Below are 12,280 nucleotides of genomic sequence, written 5' to 3'. Positions count from 1 at the left end.
TACCAATATACTAATTTGTGATATCATTTTGTATTATTCAAGTTACAAAATAACTATAGATTATCAGCTAATTCTACTCAATAATTTTATACAAACAACAAATACAACTAGCTAATCCAAAAAATTTAATGTGACCATTCAATTGATTCAACCCTTAGCAATCAACTTTCCGCAATTACCAAACAAGCCGTTTGTCGCTTGTATTGCCCATACCCGTGCAAAAAGAGAATAAAACTCCAAGAACATATTCCATAAGTAAAGTTGAAAATACAGTTTTCCAATCCAAATAAAAAAAATCACCTCAATGAAATTATAAAACTACTTTACACACAATAGCTAAAGCACATGCTATAATACGATTAATATAATAATAACCCTATAAAATCATGAGTTTAAGGAAAACCATAAAAAGACCAATCTCCTCAAAGCAGTTGACACATGTCTTCCACAACTTCCCAATCACAAGACAAAGCTTGCAATTGAAGCCATAATTATAAATTATATCCAAGTTATTCCCTCTTAATTAATTTAATTAACCTAATTTAGTAACAATCTAGAAGGTAATTAATCTAGGGCGGTTTAGTTATAAGTTCACACTCTATTTGTAGCTATTTTCAGTCGGCCACTAGTCGGGTGGTCAGTTTCACGCGAAAACACTGTCAAAGATAACAACAAAGTACTTCACATACATATTATTTACATTCACATACACTTCATAATAATCAAACTCTCTATAATTTGAACACCTCTCTATCTCAAATTTCTTCTTCTTTCTTGAATTTCTATTCATATTCTCTCTCCTCCATTTTTTTCGTTGTTGTGGATCGTTAGGATTAAAACTTCATAGTAAGTTCGGGTTTAGTTTTGTCGACCCGTTTGTCGGGTTTAAGATTTGAATTAGATAAAAAGTGTTGGCTTGTTTGTGTTGGTGAGATCTGAATCATACAGAATTGTCTTTTGAAAAGAAAAAAAAGGGTGTTGTTTTTAGAGGCAGAAAACAACTTTTTTGTCCAATTTTGGGTTACCCTTTTTTTTGCCACTTCACAATAGTTTGAAGATTTTTTTTTGGTTTTTTTTAAAAAAGAAAAATTTGACTCAGAATTTTCCCAAAATTAATCAGACATATTTACAAATGCAAGATCCGTCAGTTGCAGCAGCAGCAGCATTTCCACAGTTGAAAGCGCCACAATTTCCGGAACAAGAGCAGCTCAAATGCCCACGTTGTGACTCGAATAATACCAAATTCTGCTACTACAACAACTATAATTTATCTCAACCTCGTCATTTTTGTAAGAGCTGTAAGAGGTATTGGACGAAAGGCGGCTCGTTGAGAAACATTCCTGTTGGAGGCGGAAGTCGTAAGAACACTAAACGCGTCTCGTCGAAGCGATCTTCTTCCATTTCTTCCGCCTCGGCTGCTCAGACCCAATCGACGTCGTCGGGTCTGAGGCCGGAGCCCAAACCCGTCTCAACGTTCACCCCGGAAGTTGAGACGGGTTTGCGCTTGCCAGCAACAGCAGGGGGTGCGGCAGGGAGCTTCACCTCCCTGCTGGGGCTGGCTTCAGAGGGTCAATTTAGTAGCCTCTTCCTAGAGGGTCTAGCCCCAAATGGTCTGAAGTTGGGTCAAGGTGATGGGTCAACCCGAAACCCGGGTTTGGAATTACTTCATGGAAATGGAGGTTCATCATCGGAAGGATTATTCATGGGTGGACTTCAAATTGGGGGTGATCAATCTTGTAATTGGAGCACATCTAATGGTTGGCCTGATCTTGCTATTTACACTCCAGGTTCTAAATTACAGTAAAATAGTTTTCTATTTTGGGTGGTTTTTTAAATTTAATTATAGAAAGAAGATGATTTTTCCTTTGTTTTTTTTGGGTTTTGATTAATCATCTAAATTAGAGGGATTTAATTAAAAATTCCTTATTTAAGAAATGCTTTTATGTATGGTGGATTTAACTGCAATTTTCTGATATATACTAGAAGGTGACATCTTATTTTTAAATATATGAGACAAAACACAGGAATGATACATATTCTAAGTATGTAATGGGTAAATGTTCTCTCGATTTCTGTGTGTTGTCATGAATATATACTTGTGTTATTCATTATTCTTCACATTTTTGTGATTGAAATTATTATTTCACCTCTTTTCTCTAGAAGGGGTTCCCTCATTCTTAAGCAATTGCAGATTTCAGAAACAATTTTTTCTGTTCAACAGGAATGTTACATAATGGTTATTGTTTATGATCTATGTTACTTAGACACGTGTACGCGTGTTGATCATTATGATCTATATATGCAACTCTACCACGGAACCTTGATGGTTGATGCGGGTGCGGGGACATGACATTTATGAAACATATTCCTCTCTATTCTTCTTCGTTTTCACATTATTGATGTATATACTTGCATTTAGGATTCAATTATTTGCTAGTTTAAATTATGTTCTTATCTATAATAAGTACGTGGATTGAGATTACCGGGGTGTTAGAGTTAAGGTTATACGACTATTTTTGTTGGAGCGTTGAATATGGATACTTAAACAGAAGAGTCGAAGTAATATAGATAATCGTAGTGGCAATCATTGATGAATGTAATTAATTTCATTCATCAGTTGGACGTTTGTATTTAATTGATATGATTTGGGATTGGTGTTCATTATGTAGGCATAATGTATGTTGTTGGATGTTGCATATTTGTAAAGTTCAGTCCATATGCATGAATGGCGTTGTGTGGCAGCTGAGTTGTTGAGGTGGGATGTATAAATATGGAATTTGACAATTTTGGTGGTTTGTGAATTTAGAATTGTTGATAAATTCTATACTTTGAATTGTTTATCTTTTTGTCTTAAGAGGGCTAGACAAAATTCCCAACTTGTATCTTCCTTCTCCTTGGATATTATTGTTTCTGACAAGTACAATATTCCTCGAAGCTGGTTAATTGTAACATCAATTAAGTCTTGTATGAGGTGGACTTACGTTAATTTTAGGGTAAGATGGTCAATTTGAGTGTAATTTTAACAATTTTTATGGTAGTTTTAATTCCTTTAAGTATAAGTTTTAATTTGTAATGAATTTATTATATTTTAATGTGTAAATGTGCAATTTCTTATGAGTACATGCTATGAAGGTGTTAATATGATTAATCTAATACACTATTAGTGTTTTTTTAAGGGTAAAATTTATGTTAGGAAAATAGTAACTTTTGAGTATATGAGTATAACTTTAAATACTTTTAGGATAACTTTACCCGTCTTACAAAAAGTTAATAAAGTTTACCTTAATCAAGAATTTGTGTTGTCACATTAACCTTTTTTTTAATCTGTTTTTGAATAACGCCAATACTTTCTTCTATAACCTGCCTACTACCTCTAGTTTCTTTTTAGGTACTTCGTTATTTTTTTAGTGTCACGCAACCTTGTTTTTTTTTGTGGTTTTTTTTTTTTTTTTTGTTTTTTTGGACATCTCTTTTATTTATTTAATATCTCTTTCATTTTTTTTTTTTGGCATACGGGTATAAAATATCTTATTTATTGTGTTCTTTACTAGATTTTGGGAAAACTTCTCAAGTTGGAATGTGTACCATTAATCAAGATATACGAAGTATAAAGTTACAAGACCAGTCTTAATCATGTTAGAAAACCTTGTATGATATGTATATCCAAAAAATAACTCAAGGGCCCAAATCAGACATAGGGAACTTAGTTTGTTACCGGATCTCTACACACAACCTGTCAGAAGATTTAGCCTAGATAATATCATCAACATAAAGCCGTAAATATGTCAGATCGTCACTTTGTCGAAAAGTGAAAAGAAAATTGTCACCTTTAGCAACATAAACCCCATTTTGATAAAAAATCGCAAACCGATAAAGTGTCTTGTGTCTTGCGAAGACGACAAACGTATGTAAGTGGGCATTCTCCGATCAACAAAACCTAGAGCTTGATGCATATAAACTGTTTCCTGCAAATTACCATGTTAAAAAGACATTCTTGACATTTAAATGATGAATGGACCATTTTTTAGCCATAGCTAAATTGAGAACGGTGTGTATATTGGCCGGTTTGACCACTAGACTAAAGGTTTTGGGCGGGTTTAGGGCAGCTTTTTTTGGCCCAAAATTGGGTTGGGCCCGGCCCGTCCCGATTTTTCAAAAAAATTGGGTAGGTTTGGGAAAGCATTTTTATGCGAATTTAGTTAATTTTTTTGGCCCGGCGTGAAAAGCCAACACGGCCCGACCATTTTGGGCAGGTTTGGGCACGAACTTTTCGGCCCGAAGTTTGGCCCGGCCCAGCCCGACCTGAGAAATGGGCAAAAAATTTAGGTTTTGGCCCTGTCGGCCCAATGATCACCTCTACTTTCAAGGTCTTCATTAGATTTATACTTATGTTTCAATAGCGATATGCAATTTACAATATTCACCTCTGTAAGCCTAGGTACCAAATCTCAAGTTTGCATTATATTCAAAGCACTAAATTTGTCATTCATCGCTGCATTCCAATTTGGGTAATTCAAAGTGTGTTTGTAATTTTTTTAAAGTGGTGATTTCCGAGGAGGTGGACCCGAAGTTTGAACGTGGAGGTTGTATTTCGAGTTCAGCTTAAATATGTCCCATTGACTACGGGTTATGCAAGGTGAGGGGGGAGTAGGTCTAGTGGGTTGTAGCGGGGGGACACCACAAGCATGCGATGGGGTGTACACAAGGTGGGAGTGGTGGGGCTGTGCGCAGGAGATGGAGGTAGTGAGGTCCGCGAGAGGAGTGTCGTGGGTAGGCGAGCCATGGCTTGCCAGCGGTGTCCTCTGCCTAGCAGGTTGATGATGGTGCGTAGGTGGGCTGCTAGGAGGGGTTGGGCCATTTTGAGTATAAGGAAGAGTAGTGGGCTATTGGTGGGCTTTGGGCTTCATGAGGAAATGGGCAAGCAGGGGGGTTTTATCATCAATCATAGCCCAAAAATTGCAATCCTTCAACACATGGTTGGTCAAGTTCTTGTAGGGAAAAGTGTGCTCATCAAAAGTGACGTGTTTAGTCAAAAATAAATTTATTAGATGATAAATCAAGACATCGATATCCATGATGCTTCGAAAGATAGCCCAAAAAGACACACGGTGTAGAACGTGGAGCTAGTTTGTGCGGAACAGTAGAGTATAGATTAGGGAAACAAAGACACCTAAAAACTCGTAAATACGTGATGGTTGTTTTCGAAACAAGGCATGAGTGGGGGTTATCATATTGAGAGCTTTTGTTGGCAAAATATTTAAGAGGTAAGTTGTGGTCTCAAGAGCATTGATAGAGATTATTAGAAGATAATCTTGTCATAGGATATATGTGTGTATTTAGGATATATTTTGTGTATAATGTATCTTTATCGTATTGTGTGTAACTCTATATATTTGATCAATGTAATACACTCCAGGCTAAGGAGTTTTCTCATAATCTAGCATGGTATCACAGCTTAGGTTTTATATTTTTTTTCCTTTTTTTGTTCTTGGGTAACCTGTGCGTCTTGCTCCATCACTTCCGTCAAATACGCACCATCACACTTCCCTTACTTCTAGTTGTACCACATCATGACTAAAGACTCAAATACACCTCCACCTTCACCTCCTAATCCACCGGAATACCACCCTGCCTTGTCCGTTAGCAATATTAAGAATTACGTTCCTTTAATTCTTGATAGAGAGAATGTACAATACTCTAGTTGGGAGGAGTTGTTTGAATGTCGCGCACATGCATACAACGTCCTTGATCACATTGATTCTAAGACCCCCCGTCCTGAAGGTATTTCCGACTCTCTGTAGGAGAGACTCAACTCGGTTGTCAAGCAATGGATCTATGTAACCATCTCTACATATTTACTCCACACAATCCTCACCAAAGGTGATATGGCACAATAAGTTTGGGATGAAATCAATGTTAGGAAAAATGCTAATAAAGAACAAATTCTAATTCTAAGAATTTGAGAAATAAAAAATTACAATGTAATATAATATCAATTACACCAACAACCAAACACCAACAAGTTTAGAAAGTAAAAATTACAGAGAATTACACTAAACTACAAGTATGAAAAACTATACTTGCATCACTCTAAGCCAAATGAACATCCAAGAACACGAGAATACCATGGACCGTGTGAGTCTTCGATACTTGATACTCGTCTAAGGCGTGAGAACACTTTCCTAAAGCGTTAATTTTCCCCACAACGGTGCTTGGGTTGAACTAGAAATACGCTTTGAGATACAATAGACGAACTCTACACTTTAAGCACTTAAATGTGTAGAATGATGATCAAATTCTCAAACAATTAACTTAAATGATAGAGGATTAAAGAAGAGATTGCAAGTTTTTTCAATAATGGTATAGAGAGGGAAAAATTTCAGAGAGGAAGATGATTTTTTTTTGTCTAGAAAACAAAGGCCCCGATACAATATAAAAATAAATAAAAGCAAAATCATAGAAGAGGGAGGAGGCGCGGGCGCGCACGAAGAGGCGCGGGCGCGCACGAAGAGGCGCGGGCGCTCCACCACAGAAGCGCGAGCGCGCCACCGTGAGGAGCGGGCGCGCCACCCTCCGGCGCGGGCGCGCCACCTTCGTGCGCGGGCGCTCCTCCCCGTTTTGCCAAATTTCCAAATTTTCCAGAAACCTGGCGCGATTTTGTTGGCTAAACTGTGGCACGGGCGCGCCAACAGGAGGAGCGGGCGCGCCTCCAAAATCTGCCAGATTTTCTAGAAACTCAGCGCGATTTTGTCACGCTTTCGGAGCGGGTCGCGCCTGCCTTTCACGAGCGCGCTAACAAGTGGAGCGAGCTCTCCACTTCAACACTCTAAATAACTCAACAATCCTCCCCCATTTAGAGTGTTCCTTTAAAACCTTCTCTACTTCTATCAATAAAGCTTCATCTCATGCTTAAATGTCAATGTCCCTACGGATTGAATTGACACTTAGTATAACACACTTAACGATGATCATATCCCATGATTTCCATATGGATTGAATCACACGGATATCTCTAACCATTCGAAGGTGAAATACACACAAGATAACTTGAATTTAACATCACTTGACACTTTTATACAGCCATGTGTCCGTATCTTTCATAAGTCCATCAAAGTCTATATGTCCATCTAGACTTCTTGAAGCGGCTAAACTTCGAACTTATATAGGTAGGTTCTCATATACGTAAATGTGCCCTTGTGACAAGACACTTGCATTTAGAACTTCTCAACTCTAAATCTTTGAGAACTTTAAATAAACGCTACCTAGCACATCACAAGTATCATAGCAATTCGGGTCATTAAATATTGATAACAAACAACAAAAATGTAATTCAACCACATTGAATCTAAGACTTGATGTTTCTTCAAGCGTTAGATTGGGTTTCACAAATTTGTGCTTTAGGACATAAACTCATCCCAGTCAAAGCAAATATGATGGAATGTCTTGGCATTGCTTTAGTAAAGCAATCCGCCAAATTCATTTTCGTAGGAACATAGTCAAGACTTATGACCCCATCATTGATAAGCTCTTTCACTAGGCTATGCCTTAGTGAAATATGCCGAGACTTACCATTATACACTTGACTATATGCCTTTATCAAAGACGAAATCAAATCACAATGGATTGCCACCGGTGGCATTGGCTTTGGCAATAAAGGCAACTCTAACATGAGATTTCTCAACCACTCAGCTTCCTTACTAGCTGAGGCAAGAGCTATGAATTCTGCTATCATAGTGGAATCGGCAATGCAAGTTTGTTTCTTGGAAGACCATGAAATGGCACCTCCCCCAAACATGAACACCCAACCACTTACAGAAGAGTTATCCTCTTTGTAAGTGATCCAACTTGCATCAGAATATCCTTCTAAAACCGAAGGAAAACCACTATAAGACAAACCATAATCCAACATACCCTTAAGGTACCTCAAGACCCTCCGAACTGCAAACCAATGTTGTACACCCGGATTACTAGTAAATCTACTAAGTTTTCCCACAGCTAATGCAATATCCGGTCTTGTACTTGTCATGGCATATATTAAGGATCCAATTATCCTTGAATACTCCAATTGGGAAATCGTTTTCCCCGAATTCTTGACCAATTTAACATTAGGTTCCATGGGGATATTCACCAGACTCTTATCAAACATATTAAACCGTTTGATCATCTTCTCAATGTAATGAGATTGACTTAGAATAAGTCTTCCATTGTCCCTAATGATCTTGATGGCCAAAATGACATCCGCCTCCCCCAAATCCTTCATTTGAAAAGATAAGGTTAAGAATTCCTTGGTTAATTCTACTTGTTGTAGACTTGTACCAAAGATAAGCATATCATCAACATATAGACAAATGACGACACCATGACCTTTGTCATCAAACTTGCTATATATACACTTATTAGCTTGATTCACTTTGAATCTAAAGGACAAAATCGTGTCATCAAATTTCAGATGCCACTGTTTTGGTGCTTGTTTAAGTCCATACAAAGACTTAACCAATTTACACACCTTATTTTCCTGTCCTTCCAAAACAAACCCTTCGGGCTGTTTCATATACACTTCTTCCTCTAGATCTCCATAAAGGAATGCCGTTTTGACATCCATTTGATGAATCACTAGATTATATACCGAAGCCATTGCAATCAATAACCTTATTGAGGTAATTCTTGCAACCGGTGCATAGGTATCGAAATAATCAACACCATGCTTTTGCCGAAAGCCTTGGATAACCAATCTGGCTTTAAACTTCACTATGGGGCCATCTGGTCTCCTTTTCCTAGTGAAAATCCACTTGCAACCAAGAGGTTTGCAACCGGGAGGTAAATCCTCTAAGACCCAAGTGTCATTTCCCATTATGGAGTCCATCTCATCATTTATAACTTCTTTCCAAAATGCACTATCTTGGGAAGATATGGCCTCGCTATAAGTTTTTGGGTCACTATCCACATTAAAACAATATGGAGTAGTGGAACTAAGGACATCCCTAGATCCTTCAACCAAATAAATTATGAAGTCATCTAGAGGATTCCTAATTTTCCTTTGTCTTTTACTTCTTCTAACATGAGGAGTCTCATCCTCGTTATTAGATGAACCTACATGAGAATCAAGTTGATCATTATAATCAACAATTTCCTTCCCTTTGGTACTTACTTGTAGATCCTTAGGTCTACTCATTGATGAAAATCGGTTTTCATCAAAAATTGCATCTCTTGACTCAATAATCGAATATTTCGAAATAAAGTCACTTTGTTCTATAACATAGAACCTATAGGTTTTGCTATGCTCAGCATAGCCTATAAAAGTGCATTCCAAGCCCCTTTCACCGAGCTTTCTCTTTTTGTTACCGGGCACTCTTACAACTGCCCTACAACCCCAAACCTTGAGATACTTCAAGTTTGGTTTCCTTTTGTACCAAAGTTCATAAGAAGTGGAATCCTTTCCCTTAGTGGGAACACGGTTAAGTATGTGACAAGCCGTCAACATAGCTTCACCCCAAAACCCTTCACTCAAACCGGAGTAAGATAGCATGGAATTAACCATTTCTTGAAGAATTCTGTTCTTCCTTTCAGCTACACCATTTGATTGTGGTGCATAACCAGCTGTAGTCTCATGAATAATACCCAAAGATTGGAAATAAGCAGGATCATAATACTCCCCTCCCTTATCGGTTCTCAATCTCTTAATTAAAGATTCTACTTGCACTTCTACCTCTTTCTCATAAATATCAAATTTAACCAAGGCTTCATCTTTGGAATATAAAAGATACACATAGCAAAATCTTGAAAAATCATCAATAAACGTAACTATATCAATAAACGTAACTATGTATCTTTTATTTCCCAAAGAAGGTGTACTATAAAAGTCACACAAATCACTATGAACCAATTCTAAGATCTTAGAACATCTCTCAACTTTCTTAAAAGGAGTCTAGTGATCTTATTAAGCATGCAAGTAGAACATTTATCAAGAGAAATATCACATGGAGGAAATAACTCTAGTTTAGACATGAAATTCAACTTATTGTAATTAACATGACTCAATCTAGAATGCCATAAATAAAACAAATTCACTCCATTGTCATTACCAACATTCATACAAACATCATTCATCAATACACACTTCTCTCTTAACGAGAGTTTAAACAAACCAAGAGTCAAGTAACAACGTCCTATAAAAGTGCTACCTCTAGTAATAATACATCTATATGCTTCAAATAATAGTTTATATCCAAGTCTATTCAGGGTAGGGCCTGATACAAGATTTCTAGAAATATCCGGAGCATATAATACATCCCTAAGAATGATACTATTGCCCGAACTAAACATCATCTCAACTTGTCCTCTTCCTTGGACCATGATGGAAGAGTTGTTCCCCATATAGAGCTCTTCACCATCAACAACCTTATGAAAGGTTTTGAACCAATGCTTCACCTTGCATACATGCCTTGAAGCCCCCGAATCCATCCACCATGAGTCATCATCCTGTACCATAAAAATGTTAGGATCCGTTGCATTTAAATCCATACCGGAATTAAATTCAACCTCATGTAAAAGATTACCTTTGGTGGATGAGTCCTTGTTCTTAGAAGCTTGACTCTCCTAGGATTTCTCCATTTTTTTCTTGAAAATGTAGCAATCCTTCTTGCGGTGTCCCGTCTTACCGCACTCCCAACAAGAATTCTTGTTGTTGTCCTTCTTTTTCTTAGACTATCCTTTGGAAGAATTCACATTCTTCCTTTTTCCACTAGTTGAAGCACTAGATTTACCTTCTTCCACCACATTGATGGTAGAAAAGCTAGGATTCCCATCCTTAGCCTTTTCCATGGCCCTAATTCCTTCTTCAATTTGAAGATGGGTGGCCAACTCGGACAATGACATGTCCTCTTTCTTGTGTTTAAGCTCATGCTTAACACTTTTCCAACTAGAAGACAGCTTATCAATAATACTCGAAACAACAAATAATTCATCAACATTAATTCCTTGTTGTTTCAAGTTACTATATATAGGTTGTACCTCATGAAATTGATCCATAATTGATCTACCATCAACAAACTTGAAATCATTAAAGTTACTTACAAGAAATTTCTTGCTTGAAGCATCCTCCGCCATATAATTACTCTCCAACGACTCCCATAGTTCCTTGGCGGACTCAACATGATGATATACATTAAACAAATCATCCTCCATCCCCTTGAGAATACGACCCCGACATATAAAGTCATCATTATCCCATTTCGATTTCTCACGCACATCCTCCATGGTTTCATTCTCATGTTCCACCGACCTAGGAGTGCTAGTTACATAGGCAACCTTCAACGATGTAAAAAGAAAATACATCTTCTTCTTCCATCGTCGAAACCCCACACCGTCAAACTTCTTGAGTTTGACAAAGTGTGTGGTAAGTTCTTTCACACTAGACATGTTGTTCTATTAACGCTTTAGATTGTTAGGAAAAATGCTAATAAAGAACAAATTCTAATTCTAAGAATTTGAGAAATAAAAAATTACAATGTAATATAATATCAATTACACCAACAACCAAACACCAACAAGTTTAGAAAGTAAAAATTACAGAGAATTACACTAAACTACAAGTATGAAAAACTATACTTGCATCACTCTAAGCCAAATGAACATCCAAGAACACGAGAATACCATGGACCGTGTGAGTCTTCGATACTTGATACTCGTCTAAGGCGTGAGAACACTTTCCTAAAGCGTTAATTTTCCCCACAACGGTGCTTGGGTTGAACTAGAAATACGCTTTGAGATACAATAGACGAACTCTACACTTTAAGCACTTAAATGTGTAGAATGATGATCAAATTCTCAAACAATTAACTTAAATGATAGAGGATTAAAGAAGAGATTGCAAGTTTTTTCAATAATGGTATAGAGAGGGAAAAATTTCAGAGAGGAAGATGATTTTTTTTTTTCTAGAAAACAAAGGCCCCGATACAATATAAAAATAAATAAAAGCAAAATCATAGAAGAGGGAGGAGGCGCGGGCGCGCACGAAGAGGCGCGGGCGCGCACGAAGAGGCGCGGGCGCGCACGAAGAGGCGCGGGCGCTCCACCACAGAAGCGCGAGCGCGCCACCGTGAGGAGCGGGCGCGCCACCCTCCGGCGCGGGCGCGCCACCTTCGTGCGCGGGCGCTCCTCCCCGTTTTGCCAAATTTCCAAATTTTCCAGAAACCTGGCGCGATTTTGTTGGCTAAACTGTGGCACGGGCGCGCCAACAGGAGGAGCGGGCGCGCCTCCAAAATCTGCCAGATTTTCTAGA

At 37.9% G+C, this 12,280-nt stretch overlaps 2 protein-coding genes across 2 annotated transcripts; one reads left to right on the top strand and one right to left on the bottom strand.

Moving 5' to 3' along the window:
- The first annotated feature begins 628 nt into the window (after positions 1–628).
- On the top strand, positions 629–2,113 carry LOC110699588 (dof zinc finger protein DOF3.1-like). The gene has a single exon (XM_021877091.1). The coding sequence runs from the start codon at positions 1,133–1,135 to the stop codon at positions 1,802–1,804; it is 672 nt and encodes a 223-aa protein (XP_021732783.1). The 5' UTR covers positions 629–1,132; the 3' UTR covers positions 1,805–2,113.
- An 8,591-nt stretch (positions 2,114–10,704) lies between these two features.
- LOC110699772 lies at positions 10,705–11,418 on the bottom strand. The gene has a single exon (XM_021877289.1). The coding sequence runs from the start codon at positions 11,416–11,418 to the stop codon at positions 10,705–10,707; it is 714 nt and encodes a 237-aa protein (XP_021732981.1).
- Between the last annotated feature and the right edge of the window lie 862 nt (positions 11,419–12,280).

Source organism: Chenopodium quinoa, unplaced genomic scaffold (genome assembly GCF_001683475.1).
Source record: "Chenopodium quinoa cultivar QQ74 unplaced genomic scaffold, ASM168347v1, whole genome shotgun sequence".
Classification (NCBI taxonomy): Eukaryota; Viridiplantae; Streptophyta; class Magnoliopsida; order Caryophyllales; family Amaranthaceae; genus Chenopodium; species Chenopodium quinoa.
The sequence above is the reverse complement of the archived record's forward strand: the minus strand, read 5'-3'. Positions and strand labels throughout refer to the sequence as shown.